This window comes from Idiotropiscis lumnitzeri, chromosome 9 (genome assembly GCF_059441095.1).
Source record: "Idiotropiscis lumnitzeri isolate Australia: NSW breed Sydney's pygmy pipehorse chromosome 9, RoL_Ilum_1.0, whole genome shotgun sequence".
NCBI classification, from domain to species: domain Eukaryota; kingdom Metazoa; phylum Chordata; class Actinopteri; order Syngnathiformes; family Syngnathidae; genus Idiotropiscis; species Idiotropiscis lumnitzeri.
Window position 1 is genome coordinate 980,038 of NC_142399.1, and position 21,361 is coordinate 1,001,398.

Below are 21,361 nucleotides of genomic sequence, written 5' to 3' on the forward strand. Positions count from 1 at the left end.
TGACTCGCCGCGTAAAGTTCTGCTTTTTAAAATAGCTTACTAATCATGTTCATTTTTGTATAGGTTTAAAACAAGGCAGTCTAGGATTATGCACACACAACAGGTCAAGATTTAAACACGTAAACGTTCCATCCATGGGACTTTATTGCACCAATCACCTTTATAGCGTTACGTATTCTCGCTGGACTTGCGTAAGCAAGGCTAGGCAAGCCTGCAAGAAATGTCACTGCCAGCGTGTGTGATCCGCCATCGTGGCCCACTTGCGGCACAAAACAATTTCAATGAATCATCCTCCTCAAAACTTTGCATTTGCAAAGTGACATATGACCAACTTTATATTAGAAATGTGCTTGGTATGAATGCGTGTATCAAAATGACACATCTCTTCATGCAAGGAAACCAATTATGAGATATACGTCTTCTACACTGTGTCAAATTTGCACTCAAGATGATCATGTTGACGACGGGACAAGGTCAGAGACGAGAAATGTAAGAGCTGACCAATCCTGTCGGTGGCAAATGCAGAAATGTTCGTCTTTATTGTACGCAAACAATTCATGTCGGCTATTTCCTCTCCTGTCTGGACTTGATGAGTCACGACAGACGGTAGCGTTGTGTGTTTAGGGAGTTGGTGACTGAGTGATCTCAGACGGAGCACCTGTCCAAGAATGGACCTGCTGCGTTGTGCCGGCGGCTGAGTTTGGCATTAACCTCGCTGTTGTGTTGGGCGATCCTCTCTCGCCCGCTCGCCCCTCGCCCCACCATAAGACATACACAACCTGCCAGATCCCGTCTGTCATCAGGGGATTCATTAAAATGCGACACAGCAAAGGTACGGGATCCCTTTGGGGCGCTGGTATATACATGAATGACATGCTCATGTGCGAGAGCCCACACAGAGAGCCGTGTCCGACATAGCACGTTGTTGTGGTCGCCGCGGGATGCGCGGCATATGAATACATTCTCCGATCGAAGGACAGCTTTCTCATCGCCGTTCCTTTTATGCACAACAAATCATGTTATGGTCGCCCATTGGAATATTTTGCCCCCCTTCCCTCGCCATATGGCCCATATTGCCCATTTTGCATTTGCATCGTGCTGCTTGCTGTGACAAAGCTGTCATCAAAGTTTCAAATGATCACTTTCATTGTTGAATGAAATCAATGCCTGTCTGAAAGGACTCAAATGAATTAAGGGAGTGGGTTACTCATTTAGCTCAGACCCTTCGATGCCCCGGCAGAGACAATAGCCGCGAGCGAGGGGTGCTAAATGAATTGTCTTGTCCTGTGTGCTGTCCCTCGATATCAACATCATTTGATTGGTGACCGGGTAACTTGAATGTGCTGGACCTTTCTTCATTCAAGTCCAACGGGGCTCCAGTGGTGAGAGTCCATGTTCCAGGGCTCAACCCCCTTCCTTTGCAGCCTTGCCCTCGTGTCATGTAGACACCCAACCAGACCACTGCGTGATTAATGACCGAGCTTCGGGTGTCATTGACGACTTCTGGTGACTTTACACAAAAGGCACCGACCGTGTCGCCTCAGCACGACTTGTATTCTGGGAGCATGTGACTGCATAATACTAGCCTATAACCTATAGCGCAATATGTACGACCAAGACATGCATGGATAGAATATATAACACTGTTTTGGTTCAGCTTTATTTTGTAAAAAAATAAAACTAAAATAAAATAATATAATTTGGCTTCAGTTCATTATTTCGTTCAAATCAAATTTCCTGCAATGTCTTTTCGGAGGGCTCTGCATCAAACGCAGTGAAAGCCGTCTAATAATTGCATAATTGACTCAATGTGCCTTTCCTGGCATCTCCTTATTGCATTAGAACACTCTGTTCACGTTTATCTTGTGTCAATTAGGTCTCTTGCCAGTGTCAGCTGTAAAAATGGGAGGGACGTTTCTTGAACTGAAAAACGTCCCTTACGTTCCCATTTCATATTTCAAACAATAAAGACATAATTTTATTTAATTTTTCTGGATCAGCTATTTTTAGCCAAATCTGATGTTTCATGTCGGTTATCAGGAGTTGAAAGGATTTGATTTGCATCTTCTCTGAGCTGTGCCAGAAGTCTGATTTGCCCCGAGGCGGAAACGATCGTGAATGTTCGCAGGCAGATCACATTCCTCTCTTCACCACTACCTTCCTAATCAATACGCCATTTGTCAATTAGGAATGTCGAGTTGGAATTCTGAGTTACCTTTCTTGCCGTTGTTCACTGTGGAGGTCGCTCATAGAGATTAATGTCAGAAAAAGCTCTGTTCCTGAAATGTTTTTTACCCCCCCTGCGACTTAATGATAACAATTTTCAGTTCTCTAGTGTCCATGGAATAAAAATAATCTATACAGTAGTCAACTGTCAAACTTTTTCAATGTAACATATTTATTTTTAATACTACTCTTGCCTTTGGCGCTTCATGTTTTAAATATTGCTGCATATAAATGACATAACCGCTGTAAGTTTGCAACAAAGCATGATTGTGACTATTCAATAATCCTTGCTCTTTATTCACATTCATGCCATTCATCTATCCTTCAATTCTCATGTCATATGATTTTAGAATTGTTTCAGGACCGTATATTGTCAGGGCAAAAAAGGGATTAGCAAGGATCCCAAGAAAAAAGTGGAGAGCTTGATGCAGGGACGTTGCCAGATGTTAGTTTAAGCCGAGTGTTGTGTGCCACCGTATTTATAGACGCACGCATCGTTTTGACTTTTAAACAGCACAAGATTAGGATTACAGTGGCTTAGATCATTTGACCCCTCAATGGGCCGACTACATCACGGGGTTGAAATGAATTCATTACGCTGCGATTCAAAGGTTGACGTTTTCATTCTTCACCTTTTTGGGTTTTTGGCTTTGAGGAGTTTCCTTTCTCTGAAGACCTCGTTCCATTTAGCTCCTCTCAATGGGGAAGGAAATGACTTGCGGGAGCAGATTCTTCTCACACAGAGATCGTAATCGTGTGACTGCATGTCGCAGGCCCACCAGTGACTCCAGGTTTTAATTAATCCTGCATACCACCACCACCACTACCGTCACCCCGAACATTCTTTCGCTCCCCCCAAAGTTTCAATGAAGATTTTTTTTTTTTTTGTTGGTTTATTTTTTTTCACCCCCATTTTTGTGACTCCGTGTTTGGATTTGAGTGGGGGTGGGTTCCATTTTTGGATCAGATGACAACCAATGGTTTTATGAAATTGTCTTTTATTATACAACTCCATGTTGTGAAAATAGTGGCATTGTTTTGTCGTTTGGTGTGATGTTTTTTATTTATTTTAGTCACATCCAAGTAGTCTCTGTAGTGCATCTTTGATGATATTTAGAATTCTCTTTGAATATTTTTCATGTTGGTTAAATCTGCTTCTCTGTCTTAATCACATTTCTAAAAGAAGGCTGTAGGGAAATCAAGGTATTGGAAGGACCTTAATCCTTCTTTCCTTCCTCTGCGCTGGTAATCAGGGAGTCGTATTTGCGAGGAAATGTACGGTGCTTTGAGAGTTGCCAACTGTTGCAACATCTTCAGACTTGTGTGGTGTGCCTTGTTGGTCGTCTTTTTTGCTGTCGCATTATCTTCACACTGCATAAAACTAATGGAGGAAATCTCTCTGGAGCTGGAAATCAAACATCTCTCAATCTGGTCGGAACTAATTTCATTTATTTAAATCGATCTTTTTACAGCAAACAGACTTGGAAAACTGCCTCGTTTTGTGGTTAGCGTTCCATTTTTTTTTTCTTAATCATCCTTCAGTGTTTTGTTTGTTGTAAATTTAAGCGACAAAGCGAAGACCACCTCTGGAATGGAAGTGATGAGCTATGGATGGCTCCACCTTGGTATGCCGATCCTGCGCCAGCATTTAAAGATGCAGAACACAAATGAGAGGAAGAGATTGAAGAGGCGCCTTGGCCTCCCACTGCTGAAATGTTGATCGACTACGTGGAGCAGTTGAGAGGTTGCACCCCTCAAAGCTTTGGCAATGAAACAAATGTTCCGCTCCATCAGAAATGGAGGCGGAATGAAACGCAGGGTCGATTAAGATGTGGCGGTGATCTCATAAAGGGCATCGAGAGATGGATGGCCTTTTACGGGATCATTTAAACCACTTAATGGGGGACATGAATTAATGGCTTCCATTGAGTCGAGTCAATTGTATGGATATTTTCATAAAATATCGTGTATACTTCATAGTGTAATAGAAAAGCGATGGACCTCCTTGCTTTTGTTTTTGACAGTTTGCTTTAAATAATAATAATAATAATATAATTATAATTTGCCCTTTATTAGTCCCACAATGGGGAAATTCGAGATTCGAACCCAGGCCTCCTGGGGAGACTGGGTCCTGAACGCGGCGCCTTAGACCACTCGGCCATCCAAATGAGAGAAGCGGCTGTTGTATTTCACACCGCATCTGTCTTTTTCTTATCGTGCCGTTTTCTTCCTTTTACGGAGGCGCCGTCTTCATTGTGACAGCTCTTGTTAATTAGTATTAATGTCAAATAATTTACAGTTGCAATGGATGTATGTGCAGGCCTCGTGCTCTGGAGCATAAAATTGGATTCATTATGATGACGGAGGTTCTGCTTCGGTTTTTTTGGCCCTGTGGTTTCAGGTCACTGGGTAAAGTGATGGAGAGCCTTCTGGCTTTAGGGAAGGGGCGGGGCAAGCTGGTCAGAGCCAGAGAAGAGAGGACAAGTCCTCGACACGGTAACTCATCACTCGCTGGCATCTTTCTCAATGGCCGCTCTGTTCGCTTACAGCTCTGCCTGCTGACAAAGCGTGACAAAGTCCAATTTTGATCTTGATGTTGGGAAGAAATTTTGATCTCAATTTTGTCAGTAAATTGTTGTTGGAATTTAGTCACCAAATGAATGCAAATTACTAGGGAATAAACCCTTAATTAACTGAATGTATTCAATGCGTCTTTGTTTTTATATTTAAGAAGGAAAATGTCAATTAAGGACTCATCAACTGATCCAAGTTTTGTTCCGATAATTTCTCTGGAAATATTACAAGTCAGATATCTGGGCTGCTTTTCTAATCCATCCGAGACGGATGCAGTCAGGAAAATCAAAATCCAACAGAGTTCAACACATTTCAACTAAGTAATATAAATCGAGCATCTGAGAATAATACAATGATCACTCAACACAATCACGTGTCATTACTGTGCACGGTACTTCTAATTTCATTTGATCAATGATTTTTGTTTAATAAATGCTTAACACGTGTAGCAAAAATGAACCTGTTAACGATTGACATTGTGTCACATGAATAATAATAATAATAATAATAATATTGCCTTTATTAGTCCCACAATGGGGAAATTCGAGATTCGAACCCAGGCCTCCTGGGGAGACTGGGTCCTGAACGCGGCGCCTTAGACCACTCAGCCATCCTGGCAGATGCGGTGTGAAATACAACAGCCGCTACAAGGAATACTACTAACATCGTACAATCCTTCACCGTAAACCTTGCTCATCTCTAAACCCAGTCCAACGACCAATGTTGTATGTTTGGGGTGCCAAACAAAACATTTTTGAGGCGTGTCTTTTACAATTGTGGATTTACCTGAGACAAGCTTCATGATTTAGAAAGTATTCTCTCGATCTCGGCATGAATCTTTTTAACCTGGTGAATTTTCGTATTTTCTTGTCTAATTCTGACTGATAGCCTTTGTTTCTTGTGGTCTGTTAACCGATTTTACTCGGACAGCTTTTATGAAGCTAACAGGCTCATGTCGCCTGTTGTTACTACTATTGCAGTTCTGTTGGTCACGAAGGGGTCATGCGCCGATGCTTTGATACCAGCATCTATAGGAATGCAAATGTGACCGTCTGCCTGACCGGCACCTTCCAAAATGAATAGTAGCCCCCTGGAGCAAAGACTGCAGCTGCATCATTAGCTCTGATCGCTCACTACAGAAAAGCCAAACTGTGTCACGCACAAGGAGAGAAATGCATGTCGCATTTTGTTTTGTCTCCAGCCTTGTCTGACCGATGAGGGCATGGATTGATTTTTAAGGAATTGTTTCAGGTCGCGGGTCACCAATGAGAAGTGAGGTCACACGGGGTCGTCATCAGTCTGGTTCATCAATTTTGCTTCGTAAGCGTTGACGCAAGTTACACAAAGCTGCTCTTTTTAACGGGCTGCTTTCAGTGAAAGCCACAACAATGGACGGCTCCTTTCACAATTTGGCTTATTTGTCGTTTATCACAAAGCGGCAGGAATTTGTCAGAGAGGGTTGCTCATTTTCAGAGCATTGAGGTTGCCGGCATACTTCAGTCAAGCCCGTGTGAACTGATTACTCGGACAGAAAGGTCCATTAATAACAAATGAAAGACTATTGTTCAAGCTAATGGAATTGTTGGTCTGAATTAATTAGAAGATGGACCGAGAGACTGAGAGACATTACAGTTCTCAGTATTAGTTTAAACAAAATTGTGTCAAAGTTTTTAGAATGAAATCATTTAAAAACAATTACATTTCATTATAAATTTCAAAATACCATTTCTTTTTAAAACAGTACCAAGTTTGATGCTTGACGTGGGGTTGGGAAATCCACCATTCATATCAACCACTTTTGAAATAAAAATGATGGGACCAAGCATAAACAACTTCACGTTTATAAAATTAGTACAGCAACATCTTTTCACAACTTACTACTTTAGTACTTTAGAGTAGGTGTTACCAACACAACAAAAAAAAGAAATCAATGCTATTTTTGTTCATATTTTTTTTATTGTGTAATATGACCAATACTTTTCATATTCAAGTGTGTATGAAAAAAGTCACTGGTTCCTTAAAAAGCTAAATACAATAAGCATTGGATCAAGGCACATACAAGACTGGCCAAAGGGCATACAATGCACTTTGGTTTTTTTTAAACATGAAGAACAGGTAATTTCAAATTGTGGCAACAAAAATGTGTTCACTTTGTAAATATAAAATTGGAGTTATGTTAAGGAACTGCAAACACTTTGATCATTTGAACAATGATGAGTTTTTTTTGGGCCTTTTGACTTGAATGACGTCGGGTACACGGTACTAAAGAATGCCGCCATTGTCATTTGGCCATTGTAGGCTTGTCCAAATAGAGATCGTGTGGGGTCCTGTGTCAGCCTGTCCAGTCTTCTCATTTTGAGGAGCAAAGAGTCCCCTTAAAGTTGGTGTGCTTTATCTGCCCTGTGCTGTGGCCTACAATCCCATCAGAGAAAAAAAAAATGAAACGAGAGTCCTGCTATGGTTGTTCTGCCGCGTTTCAAACTCGCAGCAAGTACACACCTAAGATATAAAGCATGGCACATCATCTCAAGTGATTTTGTATCCTATGAAAACTAGAACAATATTCTTTGTCAGTAGTAAATGAGACGGCTCACGGCTGTTTTTATTTCGTCAGAGGGCAACACGTCTGATTTGTTAATTTTATTGATAAACTGTACCTCGGTTTACGACAATTTCCGCCTTTTGTTTTTCAGACAGCCACAAAGTGAAAACAATGACCTGTGCTTGTACTACAATGTTCTCTAAAGTCTGATTGTTCAACACAGCAATGAAAACCCACTTTCACAGTTGACAAGTCATAAATTCTCAGAACACAGAGTTTCTTTTTAGTTGGTCGATCGTTTTAAGCCAAGGAAATACAGTACAAATTCCTAGAAATCCCTAAAATATAATTGCAGTACTACACCCACCGCCTCAGCGAGGGCCTGCGGGGTGGAACGTTCTCAGTTTTCATAAAATGTCCTTAAATATAAATTATATGGCAAATGTACATAACATTGCTCCCGTCGTCCTCTAGATCCAGTGTTTCGTAAAAGTCTTGCCACCTCATCCTGAATGTCTGTGTGTAATATCATGAATGGGAATAGTCTGAATCTGGTATTCCACTGTCTCTGTAGCTCCTGTTGTTGATACTGTTCTCGTTGTGTGGGCTCTTGTATAAACTCAGGCCATTAGGTGGAAAAATTGTGTGTATCACAAATTCCTCCTTGGACACAGGAAGCTGATTGATGGGAATCATTTGAAAAGAAGTCTCTCTGATTTCTAGAATTGAGTTGTCCTTCTTGGTGCCAGCTTCGGCATAGTCGTCCTTTCTCCGCCGGCCTTTATTGTAGGTGCAGTTCCTGGAAAAAAGCGATCCATTCCTGTGGACGTACCAGCACACCAATGCCAACATGATTATTGCCAAAAGTGCAACCGCCCCTCCGATGATAGCAGCCAAAGGCAGACTTGAATTTTTGTAAGGCTCTTTCTCCTGCTCTCTGTTCAAAGTGGTGGTTGGGTTATACGATTTATGAGAGCCCGTCTCCGTCTCTATGCACACGGGGGTCTCGTCTGACAGGTAGATATTGCTTGTCTCCATGGGAACCATACATATCCTGTAGGAAGACTCCGGCTCCAGCGCCGTGAGCAGGTACTCCGTCCGCTCCCCCTGTACGATTGTTTCGGTGATGGAGCCAAATGCGGGGCTGTGTCCCAGCTTGAGCCAGCTGAGTCGAAGGGCAGTCATGGGTTGCGATACCCTCCAGGATATGTGCACTGTATCGGCGCTACTTGACTTGACGCTGATTGTGATGATCTTTCTGCCTGATGAAATGGTGGTGCCGTGGTAGTTTTTGCTCATATTTGGTCCCTTGACTCCAGGCCTTTTTGTGACAAACGAGGGCCACTGTGGCTGCGAGGGGCGCCAAGTGTTGGAGACCGTGCTTGTCTCGTAGGTGGGAATATACTCAAAATCTGTGCAGTCAAACATGTCTGTCGTTAAGTCTTTTAGAGCCATGCCTTTCACCTTATCAGGGCCCTGGCACATGAATCCACGTACATTTACTTTGGTGGGCAATGACCGGAGCCAGTCACGCACCCATTTCATCCTGCATGTGCATTGCCACGGGTTGTTGCGAAGCAAAAGTTGCGTGAGGTTGTCCAGATCTTCAAACACCCCTTGTGGGAGGCTGCTCAGGTTGTTGCCAGATAGGTCCAAGCGGTAAAGTTGCCTAAGGAAGGCGAAAGCCCCGGGTGGGACCCGATTAATGTGATTATCTTGTAGCTGCAGCTTCTCCAAACTGGTTCCGGGCAGGTTAGCTGGGGGCGATGTCAGGGAGTTCCTCACGAGCGAGAGCTCAGTCAAGTTAATCAGATTGATGAAAGCCATCTCTCCAATTCCACGATTATTGAGCAGATTTCCATCCAATATTAGTCGCTTCAGGTTGATGAGATCTTGCAGCGACTGTTCGGATATTGATGAGATTCGGTTGTCTTCAAAGCGCAACTCCTCAATGCTCATGGGCAGGCCCGAGGGGATGGTACTCAGGTGGTTCCTGGAGAGGAAAAGCAATCTAAGGTGACTGCTGTCCCGAAAGGCCCCCTCTTCGATACTGACCGCTGACACGGAGTTATCGTCCAGGTGAAGTTCCTCAATATAAGGAATTTGGGCTAAAGTTGCGTGCGTAATCATTCGAATGTTGTTCTCCTGAAGATGAAGTTCTTTTAGCCCGAGAGGAAGGTTAGTTGGGAACTCATCTAGATTGTTGCAGTAAAGGTAGATCTTCTCCACATTTGTCAGCCTGCTGAGCTCTGCGGGTATTCCTGAGCTCTTTATGCGATTGTTTTGCAGGAAGAGCACTGTTGCATCCAGGGGTAAACCAGTAGGGATGGAAGTCAGGCCACGGTCGTTACAGTAGATGAAGGTCCCGTCACAGCGGCAGGCGGAGGGACATGAGGCAGAGGTCACCAGTGGGTTAGCAAGGCCCAGCAGCAGTCCGACCCTGATGAGGGAGAGGATAAAGGCCTTGCACTGACGTACCATCTTGAAACTGACTTGCCCGGCAGACTAATCACTCAACAGCCCCTGCGGAGAAGACACAAGAGTACATTTAATGCACAAGGCCTCGAAGATGGATCCAAATTCCTGGTCTGAAATTTGCTTGTTGTTTGAATGCTACCTGAAGCACTTCATTGATTGAGTGCAGGATCGGATTCAATTATTCTGGCATGTTAAGTGATACGGTAGTAAACAGAGTTTGATCATGCACTTCGTTTATGACTACGTTTGCAGGACGCACACGACTGGTATTAAAAGTAACTCATTGGTAAGCCTTCAATACGTTGAATCTCTGTGCCATGGATCTGCTTTAACTGTCTGCAAAGAAGAAATGGGATGTTTAATAGCATGGATTGTCTCACACGATTCTGCGTCTCAAGGCTGCCTTTCATTGCTACACGCCAAACAGAAAACAGTCCCGCTTTGTTGAGCTACTGTCCAAGTGCCGACGTGCTGGTCCAAGTATTTAGTATCACATTCGATCTTTTTCCGACACATGCTTCGAACAGACTTTTGATATTCATTCTTATAACTACGCACAAAACCCACTGGAGTGCTGAATTGTTGTTTGACGCAAACTGTTATTTTTCTTTTAAATACCTAGTAGTTTTTGAGAAAATCCCTCTCACACTTTTGCACCAGATGGTTTTCAAATTCTTGTCGAGTCAGTCAAGTGTAAAGACGCAAAGGCATACACATGTTTCTCTACCTGATTTATGAGAAGTGGTAAATCCTTTCTGATCACTGAAAAATCCAATCAAGGTTTTCTTCTTTTAATATCCTTTCTGAAAAGAAAAGTGTTTCGGAGGGCTTTCTGCTCGTATCCCGACTGGTCAGTGTTTGCTGAGCTGATCCTTGTTTGGACGATGACCTCCTCTGTTGTCAGAGGCTCATGCCTTCACTGCCTTTACCATGGCAGATAAGCCTGTTGAATAAGCATCCCCTCTCAGTGACAACGTCTGCGATCTCTCAGGTAATATTACAAATCCTAATGGCTGTTGAATTTGTCAAGATCAGTAGCCATAACCGTCGATGAGATTTTCTTCCCCCCGCAGTTGCAGCAATCCTGCTGGCTTTAGTCTAGGCTCCTTTCTGCAATCAGGCCCGGCCAGCATGCATGATGAGTTGACACAAAGCTGGTGTGAGCCATGCCAATCCCCCGTGCCACAGGCTCAATCGAGGCCTGTTCACTTGTGTACTCCAGCTCGTACAGGTAACCCGAATCCTCTTGTCCCTTGTCAAGCTCGTATATACGTTAATCCTGGGCTCCGCTTCCGGATGTGGATGAACAGTGTGAACCGGTGAAAGGGGCTTCTCGTTTTGGGCCGAGCCTCCCTCATGAATCTGGAGTTTGAGTCATGTTGGCCACTTTTCACACCTCAAATGTTGTCCTGGAAAAGAAAAATGAGACAAACGTACTCAGCAACTCGTCATCTCTTAAAATCAAGAAACATCACTGGACAGTTCTTTTCACATTTGTGTGAGGGCAGCAAATGAAAATGTTTCTTACGTTAACTCATTCACTGCCATTGACGTGTACAGAAGTCAAAACGTACATTCATTTTACTCGGGGTGGCAGTGTCAAGTCAACTATTTTTGTCTACAAATTTAGGTCATGGGACAATTTGAGGGATTTCAAAATTCCCTTTTTGGCTTTGATTGTGACCGATGACTTCTTACTAGCTTTAAGCTATCAGAACACCTTTGTTGTTTGGTGGTCACAACACTAACAGAAATGTGCAAAATTATGCCCGTTGAAGTCCAGTCTATGTAATTATTTTGGATTTCACGTGTTTTTAAAATTCATTTCATGAAAAAATAAATGCCCAATAAAGGAGGTTTTGTGATTTAGATAAAAGGCCGATCCAGTCGGGGGTCACATTGTTAGCAAGCCCATTTGAATTTCATATGTGGAGGAGACGCATCCATCCCTGACATCCCCTTCTTCTCTGTGACCCCGAGGCCCCGCCTCGTCCCCTCGTTTAAAGCTATGAATGCTCGTGTTGGTAAAAATAGAATTTCCTTTGCCTCTGAAAATGTTGTTTTTCAATTTGAACACAATTGCTGTGTCATTATATGCGACCTGCTGGCAGCTGCCTTGTGTTGTGAAACACAAAGATAAATCAGGAAGCCGGGCCTCAGCCATTTTACAGTTGGTTGCCCGGACTAAAGGACGCTTGGAGTTTTGGGAGCCTTGTAAACACAATCGTGATTGATAAAATGCTGTCTAGTATAATTTGATGGAGAAATAAACTTTGAACAGCGCATAAATTGTCCAAAACAAGCTGAGGAAAATTACTGGATGTGATTTTTGACTAACTTATGCATCGAGGCGGAGGAGACTTTAAAAATATTGAACAAATGAGAATGATGTGTTAGCTTTGACTTTAATTGTAACACTTTGTAAAGCCATTTCAATTTGAAATGGCGGTTTTCACCTCGTATTGCAAAGTATACATGACCGTTTGCAAGAAAAAGCTCAGTGAGGCCTTGTTGCATTTATTCAAATATGCTTTTAGGATTATTTGAAATCATTTCTGCTCTTGATACTAGACTACTAGAACGAACAAGGAGCAAGGTCAGCAATTTAAAAACATGATAAACGTAGTAGTATCGTTGACTTAGAGTAAATTGTTGAGCCGTTTTTTTTTCTCGCTTGGCTCCTGGGTGGCTGTTTTGGCCATTTTATTTGTTCTGCACTCTTTGGATTTCAGGAAAGAGCCCCACCTCCATTATTTTCTATGAGGCAAGTATGCTGGACTTCAGCAGAGGAGTTTTAGGTTAAAAAAAACTCCAAGCCAAGCAATTTGACAATCAATTAAAATGGCATCATTACTGCTTTTCCCTGCCGGTTATACAAATCGATATTTGTTTTGTGAGCTACCCAAACAAACATCCTTTGCAAATAATGTCTTTATGCATCATTTTAATAGGAACCACTGGCCAGTCAGGAGGTTTCGTCGACAAGCAGGCCAAAGTGGCTTCTGCTTCATTAAATCTGAACTGGCAAAGTTAAATTGAGCATGCAGCTTAAGGTGTGTGCGTGTGTGTGATACTTGTCAGTAGAAAACATGGATCACACAAAGCTGGATGATAATAGCCAAGTTTAACATGGACAAAGGAATTTGCCCACAATAACAGCATGCCAGACTTTGTGCATCCAAGATATAAATATATCAATTTTTTTTTTTATAAGTAAAAAAAAAATCCTGCTTTTAGGGGAAAAAGGACCATTGAAGTTGTAAAGGCTAACGAAATTATTCATGAGATCTGAAATAAATTTGCTCCCCGGTACCTATCCATTGGGAAATGAGTGTTGTTTGTATCTTTTGTTGTTTATTAATTTGAAACCAATAAAATAGTTGTGTGACGGATTGGACACCTCAGACTGCAGTTGCTCTAGTTTTATTTTGTCTGCAAGTTCCGATTTATAGATGTGGTAAATACTGTAGTCGCTACGCAATATTGCGTCTCTGCTGTTGCAGAGATTTAGTGTTGAATTAGTTTGTACTCTTGAATCCTTCATCTCTGAGAACTAGAGGTGGGATTTAAATTTGATTCTATGATTCAGTTAAGACAAATAATTGCCAACAACACTACAAAAAGGCTCCGGCTTCCTGTAGAGATGGGCTGAACAGATGACACTTTTGGTGGGCCAGTAAGCCCGGAAAGGCCGGGACAGTCCGGGTTTTCTCTTTTGTTCCATGCTGAAAGGAGAGAGCAGGAGCAGCTGCAATGATTTTTCCCCACATGGGGGAGGTAGGCACCACAAGATGTGTGTGAAAACGTATGCGAGTCTGTGTGAGACAAGCTAAGCTGCAAAAAGGAGCACATCTTAGCCTACAGGCCAAGCGCCCACTTACAATATAGGGATTTGTCAACCGCTCTCCTGGCCTGGCTACTTTCCTCCCAAGCGTAGCTTCTAAACCTTATCTTGCTGTTTTGTTCCAGTCTTTTAATGCTCACATGTTTGTCACGAATCTCATAATGGATGGTGATATCGTTTCGTGGCAAAATGACGAATGATAAATTCTAGTGCTGCATCTGAGCTTCGGTATTTCTAAAAGTAGGGTTGTCTTTTACTGTGACTGAGATTTTGTTCATGACCTGGTTAGTGGTTAATCTAAAATGAAAGCAATTGGCTGGGAACGATCGCCTGAGGCAGTCATCAGTGAAGACAACTCATCTGCCCTCCTGTCTATATTGAACCAAATTTATTTTTATCAAATGCACCGAACCGTTGCTTAATTGGATAATAACTAAAATTGAACTTGTGCACATTTCACAGTCATTCAAAAGCAATTTTCTGGTTTGTAAAATTAGGACGGAGTCTCATACAGTAAATGATCTGTTATTCGTCTAAGCCCGGATGACCTTATTGTCTCGTGGAGATAAAAGAGGAGTGAAATTGGATTAACAGCTGTCTCCGCAATGCTGTTTCCAGTAAGACGTTCTTACAAGAATGGAACGGACACGAAAATTGCCTTAATGCGGCATTTAGGAGGACGTGTTGACAGTTGAGAGCAGTATTTTACTGAAAGAATATTTTTTGGGTTTTATACAAAGCAGCCAATGCACGTCAATGCGGTTAAGCGACTGACACACGCACAGAATATGGCGGAATGAGTCGTGCGTTGAAGCCAATTTATTGCGACCCCCATACATGTTGGTCAAAGTTTAGTGGGGTGTCAGGACGTGAGTGGGAGCCGTCCCGACAGAGACGCATTTGGCGGACTTGGGCCAGCTGGCTCTGCGTCCGCATCGCATCGCATCGCATCGCATCGCTGCCGGATGTGCGCTGCAATTCAACATGCTCATGTCTCGATGAACCGTGGCGCCGATCGACTTCAAATCAGACTGTCTGTCCCCTCCTAATCCTCTCAAGTTTGTGTATTCGCCGATCAAAAGCGCAAAGATAACGCGTCTCCGCCTCGTTTGCACCATCGTTTGTCGTTCTAGAGACGCAAACGTGTATGCGGCTTTTCGTCACTACTCCCATGCAAGTGCAATGCCATTTTTGGGGGGCGGTAGAGTGAGAGAAAGGTGAAATTCAGTTGAAGTTGGTTTCGTTTTTAGTGCGTAAATAGACGAGCTGGATTTGGTTGCTGAGAGGGGAAAAAAGCGCTCAGTATTTTGACACCGTCGCTTGCAGCTCAAAAGCCTGCAGCCTGCTATGCAAGCAAAGCCGAAGCTCGCGTTTTCGATTCGGGTTGGGGTCGTCAATTCAAATAATTATGGGCTGCAGATTGTTTTTGTAGCAAGAAGCAGTCTGTATGCACTTTAGTCATTAAACCAGAGAGACCCCCCCCCAAAAAAAGGAGCGACAATATCCACTCCATCTGGGCAGTACCAGTCACGAACACTTACCTCAAAAGACAACCCCCCAAAAAAGTTACAGGTATCCTTGTGAGGGGGTTCAAGGCAGAGGGGGGGAGAAAAGTAATCCTGTCCAAATTGTGCGGATTTAATACAGATCCCAAAACGGTTTCTCTCACTCACGGAGCCAGAACTGGATCGGATTTATCTGTAGCACTACTTCGGTGTTTACTGGTGCCCCTCACACATACACACTGTGCAAGTTGCACGAGCACATGCGCGCACGGATTGGTCCCAATAACAAATGTGGATTTAGGTTTGCCTGTAACCCTGCTCCAATAGAGCGCTGACGTCATTTGAAGGCGGGGCTTTTCTCTCACTCACTTTTTGTGTGCGTGTATGTCTCTGTCTCTCTCGCTCTCTCTCTCTCTCTCTCTCTCTTTCTCTCGCTCTCTCTCTCTCTCTCTCTCTGTCTTCTTCCTCTCCCCCAACCACTCGGCTAAGGCTCCCTGGAAAGTACACACGAGCCTTGCAGTACTCTTTGGCTTCACTAGGGGGAGTAGAGGAAAAGGGGAAACATGTCTTTAGCTGGTACTGATTAAGGAATCGTGATCTTGAGCTGAAAGAGAGGATGAATAAAAAAAAACCATTTATAATTTCATGATGCTGACCCTTATTCTGGTTTAATCAAATCTAGTAGAAAAATTGCTTCATTCTTAAATCGCATGGATGAGTGTCAAAGGTGAGTGTTCTCACATGCAAGGCATTCATTGTTGACATAGTAGAAATGAGTTTAGGATGTCTACAGCCTACCTGAACTCTACTGGCTTTTAGCCCTAATGTTTGACCCTGTTGGTTGTATGTTTAAATGGCGCCAAACATGCCCTCCGAGGCTCAAAGCGGCAGTGAGTCACCCTTTTAGTAATAGGGTTGCCGACACTCTCTTGGCGTCATCTCCAGTGTCTCCCCCCTCAGGCTTCCCGACCGCGCCGACACCGTAGCCCACAATAGGGCTGCTCTTGTTCAACTGTTGACTGAAGATCAGCAATCAGATACGGGTGATGTTTGCCACCGTATGTGTAATTGAGAAACCGCTGGTTGCTTGAATGTCATTCACTGCAACCAAAACTACTTTTAGTGATTACACCATTCATCAATTTGTGGTTAAACCGCATTTGCCAGCAGTATCTGCCAACTCCTGTCTCATTCTTTTATTGGTTACACATGCACTTTTCTCAATACGGTTATAGACGACGCTTGAATGCTATTGTTTGCAAATCACATGAACAAAATGTGATGTGTTATGGATGTACTTGCAGCTTCTATGAAACGCAATATGATGACAAAGTAAAGTCGGTGCGAAGGTGAAATATTTGAAGGATCGGCTCATATCAACATAGAGAAGATCTGACCAGATCCTAACGTCCTGCCAGATGTCTCCAATCCCATAACGTGTATGAAATGTTATTTTTGCACCTTTTCTGTTTTGAAATAGTTTGGCCCTCAAGTCATTTTTCAATTTGGTAAAAAGCATTGCATGTGTTAAGGTGAAAACAAGGCAAAGTGAAGAGACGCAAACCTCATGCATTTCTAAATGTTTTTGCATCCACTTGGCTGTGGCACCTTTTGGGGGGTGCGTATTCCGAGAAAACATCCATTCAGAATCGTTTTTGAGCAATTCAGAGTCTGGTTTGCCTGCAAGGGGGAAATGTAGAACATTTTGCTGAAATCACCAAAATCAATTTACTCCAATTACCGGTGGTAGAAGTTAATTCTGTGATCAACTTAGTGCTATGAATGTCACAAGTCATCTGATAACATGGCTTGTACTTTTTCAACATTGGAGCGCAATAAAAATGTCTTTTTTTCATGGCTAGTCCTGAGAATGGTGGTTGCTGTCGCTTTTTGACATTTTTTTCTGTCTAATGTGGCCTCATTATAATTCCAAACCATGTTTAGCTTTCTTCTTCTAGCTGGTTTACCAAAAATGTTTTGCTTTAAATCACAGCGATTATACCACGTTGGTCAAATTGATTCACTTAGTCATTATCTGGTATAGAATTGTTCGTTCTGTGCGACTGCCACGTCTCAGTTTCATTTTCCTAATGAGCTTAATTATGTTATCCCTTCGGGCCAGGTGTGTCATTAAAAAAAAAAAAAAGCAACAGGTGAGAAAAGGTCAATCTGTGACATCCTGACTTGATCCTTGTCTTTTTCTGGGAGGGGACGGTGCAGAGGAAACCTGCGCCTGACCTCAGCTCAGCTTCCTCTCTCCAATCGACTGCAGCAGACACATCTGTCAGCAACTGTTGATTGACCTGCACTCAGACATACAAAGAGCCCCATTGGAGGACGCGGGTGTTGGATTTCAGTTCTCTTCAGACCAGGGGAAATCTATTGCCCTGTTTATCTTTTGTTCAAGGGGATTGGTGCCCTATTTTACCAAGGGTGCAATTTTATTCAGTCTGTCCAATCTCTCAAGTTTGGCTGTCGGACAGCTTGTGACTGTTAAAACAAGCGACGCGTTATTGTCGTGAGCGTTGAACAGAAGAGATTCCGACTCATCTGTTTTATGGAAATGCGCTTTGACTTGGATGGCTTCAAAACATCTGTTTTGTTGCGGACGTGTATGTTTTGCTCAAGATGCGGTCGCTACGAAGGCATGCTCGACTTTCTGGATAGTCTGCACACGGTGTGATGTTTGTTTTTTTTTACTCTGTTGAATGTGCAGATTTGTGGCTCTCTGCACATGGAGGAGAAGGTTTTGTTGTTGATGGGAGTCCTGTGGACGTCTGTATTTTATCCATTGCTAAATGAGGGTAAAATGGAATTGCTAGCAAAGCCCTCGTTATTTTTCCCCATTTGCCATTCACTTCATTTTCGGTAATTTCGGCCAATTCTTTATTTTCCTCAGCATCTCAACTGTAATGATTCACTTTAAAGTGAACAATTGTAAAGTGTGTGCAATTTGTCATTGGCAACGTCTATTTTTTTCTTTAGAACATAGATGATCAGCAAAGATTTGCATTTCGAGAACAAGGAGCCTTATTTAATGACGATAGCTCCGCCACGTTCTCTTCAATGTTAGCTTTTTGTAATGTAGATGCCAGATGTTGAGGGACAAGTTGACCCCTCGTCTCTGGAGACTGGATGCAACCATGAAAAAAAAAAAAAGGGAGAGGGGGTGAGGAGGAACAACAACAACAAGAGACCAAAGGGGCTGCTATCCTGCTGCTTCGGCAAGCCAAGGGACCTTGGTCAGCAGTCATTTGTGGAAGAATGACAAGCCGTGCAAATAGCACAATCGGCTCTTTTTGCCCTCGTCTTTTGTTTTTGTGGTTGCAATTGTGTTGTCTGCAGAGAAAGAGGAACACGGGGATGAGCGACTTCTGTAAAAAGGTAGAGGGGGGTAGGCGCTTACTCGTCAGCCTCAGGACCTCCTAGAGGTGAATGACCCCAAACACAATGCTCAGTGATCAGATTAGATAAAGCACTCTCCCCCACTGCACTCATCAGCACAATAAAGAAGATAAAACAAACAATTAGCATACAGTCTTTTTCATATCCCCAACGTAGATCGCTAATTGAAGCGGCGTTTTTTTCCCTTCCTTATGTAACCAGTTTTCTCTTTTGATTTTTAATATTCAATGACCCGACTTTTGTCTCACGACGGCAATGAGTTACGCAGCGGTATTTTCTTTCTGTATTTGTTTAAAACCCCCCAGAGAACATGCAAGACGCGTCCGGTTCACATTCCTCCGTCCAGGTGAATATATAGGGCCCGAGTTTTAAAGTTCTTGAGAGGCTGGCGAGAAGGTCATTTAGGGTTGACGGCTGCGTTCGCAGGAAGCTCGGGCTCATGTTATCTCGCACGACAAACCCGGTTTTTGCTACTCTTGATAAGCGCAAATAGATTATCCAAAAGCTCAAGGCCTGTTGCGGCCTTGTTGATTGGAGCAAATACAGGAAGTAAACATGTTAGACAACGGCTCTTTGGAGTAAAGAAAAGGCGTGAGCGTGCGCACGAGAAACGAGGTCTCGTCGCGCTGAGGTGCCGAGATTGGGATCAAAGCGTTCACTTATCTGTGCAAAACAGTAACTCCAAATTTGTTGTTTGCCCCTCTTACACCTTTTCAATGATTTCCGGACTTGAGTCCCCCTGATTTCTTCATATTGGAACGTGAATTTTTTTTTTTAGGACTCATTGGCTCAAACTTAGCATAGCATGAGTGATTTGAAGTCTGGAAACAATGCTTTCATCTCCACTTTGATTTGGATGTTGTTGCCCAGCTGTGATATGTTGACATTTGGTGGCGCGTTGAGGTGCTAAGTATTGTTTTCAGTCGAAGCTTTTGTTTCCAGGTGCAAAGCACGAGAGACTCGATTGGCGTTTCTCACTCTCCGAAGGTGTTCTCAGGCACCGGCAGCCCTTCCGACACCAAGGAGGTGTTTTTACCTCAGTGTGTGGAAACGGAGCGTCGGCACTGACTTGAGCTGAATATCGAATATCTTTCTATGCTGCAGCCATTAGCGCTCTTCAAAGGAAGGTCTAAAGGTAGTGATGGTGATGGGGGGGGCTGAAAGGGCAATTTGAGACGAGGTGCCGTTATGACAACGTCCTATATTGCTTGCTCACTTTTTGACGTGTGGCTGGAAGGTGATCATGCCAGAGAGAGAGTGAAATGATGTTGGATGTAAAACTAGAGGGAGCCCAAGTAAATTCTTCTTTAGCCCAACCTGGGCTGTTTTTTTTTTTTTCGGTGAACACTTAGTAATAATGCACCTTGCGCGTGTGTGTGTGTGCGTGAATGACATCAGCAGTGACAGGGATGAAGTCAGGGAGAATTTTAAATGGGTAGACTGAACAATCACTTCATAAATATTCCATCATACGCGAATGTAGAGGCCGGCTTGCTTTTTATCAATGCTTTGACTTACTTGGATATGTGCTCTGTTTTTCAGTCTCGGTGGTAATGGTTTGGTTAAAGATCGTATAGCCTTGAACTACCTCATTTTACAAAGGGGCAATAAAAGCTGTGACATTTCACACTCCAGGAAGCACTTTTTTTTTAACCCCCCAATCAAATGCTACCAGTAAGTGACAAAGGAAGTCACGCAGCAAATGTCTAAAAGCCGTCATCAGTGGAAGAGATGGCCCCTTTATTCTATTTTGCCGCTTCCTCCTCTGTCTGCGACTTGGGCACCCTTCCGTCATAACCGCTCCGTCCTTATTCATAAAAAAATAATTGTCCTCCGATCACATTCCTTTATATCGTTTTAAAGTGTTTCCGTCCCACACCGTGGAAGAGACGCTAACGGCAAAAGTTTGGTCATTCATACATTTCACCTAGAAATTTTTAAAGCTCATTCGCTGGCTAATTTCACATTCACATCCTTAGCAATATGCGTTAGTCTAGCATAACGTTAGCCACGGAAAGATGAGCTGTCAATAAACGTAGCAAACATATGTTGCCACTTCATCGTTCGTGCTGGTTGCACGCGCATGCATTTAGAAATAAATCAGTGGATTTTCTGTACAGCGATATTAAATACGGCAGCCTCCGCCGCTTTTTCAACTGTCGGCTCCAACGTGCACTGTCAGAGTGAGTAAACATGCAATTTAGCGCCCACTATTTGGGATCTTGGTATAAGATCACAATCTTAAAACGAGTGCAACGCCGCCACCATTCATCCGTCCGCATTGGACTCTCTCGCTTACTTGCAGTCAGTTTGGTGTCGATTCAACAACACTATTCCTATTAAAAAAAAAAATATATATATATATATTGTAACAGTATTTATTTTAATTATATTCATTAATTCATTCATTGGTATATTTTTTGGGTGCCAAGCTGTATTTTGACAGAATTTTTAAATGCCTTTTTTTGATACTTTTCAAGCATTTTGTGGTTTATATATCGTGCAATTTTGGTGTAAAATAAGGTTGTCTGCTAGAACGTTGGCAGAAATCTAGTGTGGTGCTCCCATGTTTCTGCCCAATGCAATCAAGTTCTATGTGCTCTGCAACAGCAGCCACCCCCAAACTCTCTCAGGATGGAGGAAGCCCAGAAGAGGCTCCTTTTAACCCGTGAGGATTAGTGCTCATGCCTGCTTTAGCACTGGTAAAAGGGAAAGCGTCTCAGCACATTGAGTCAATAGTCTCTGCTGGCTTCCCACATAAAAAATGGACAAGGAGAAAACATTGTT

General features: G+C 43.0%; 2 protein-coding genes across 7 annotated transcripts in view; one reads left to right on the plus strand and one right to left on the minus strand.

The window, feature by feature from the left end:
* macrod2 (mono-ADP ribosylhydrolase 2) overlaps window positions 1-21,361 on the plus strand; it is a 288,212-nt gene that overhangs the window by 28,785 nt on the left and 238,066 nt on the right. The gene's annotated exons all lie outside the window — the stretch shown is intronic.
* flrt3 (fibronectin leucine rich transmembrane 3) lies at window positions 6,735-15,465 on the minus strand. The gene is made up of 3 exons (XM_088305477.1): window positions 15,206-15,465; window positions 10,548-11,229; window positions 6,735-9,865 (listed from the first exon to the last, which is right to left on the minus strand). The coding sequence occupies exon 3, from the start codon at window positions 9,821-9,823 to the stop codon at window positions 7,871-7,873; it is 1,953 nt and encodes a 650-aa protein (XP_088161603.1). The 5' UTR covers window positions 9,824-9,865; window positions 10,548-11,229; window positions 15,206-15,465; the 3' UTR covers window positions 6,735-7,870.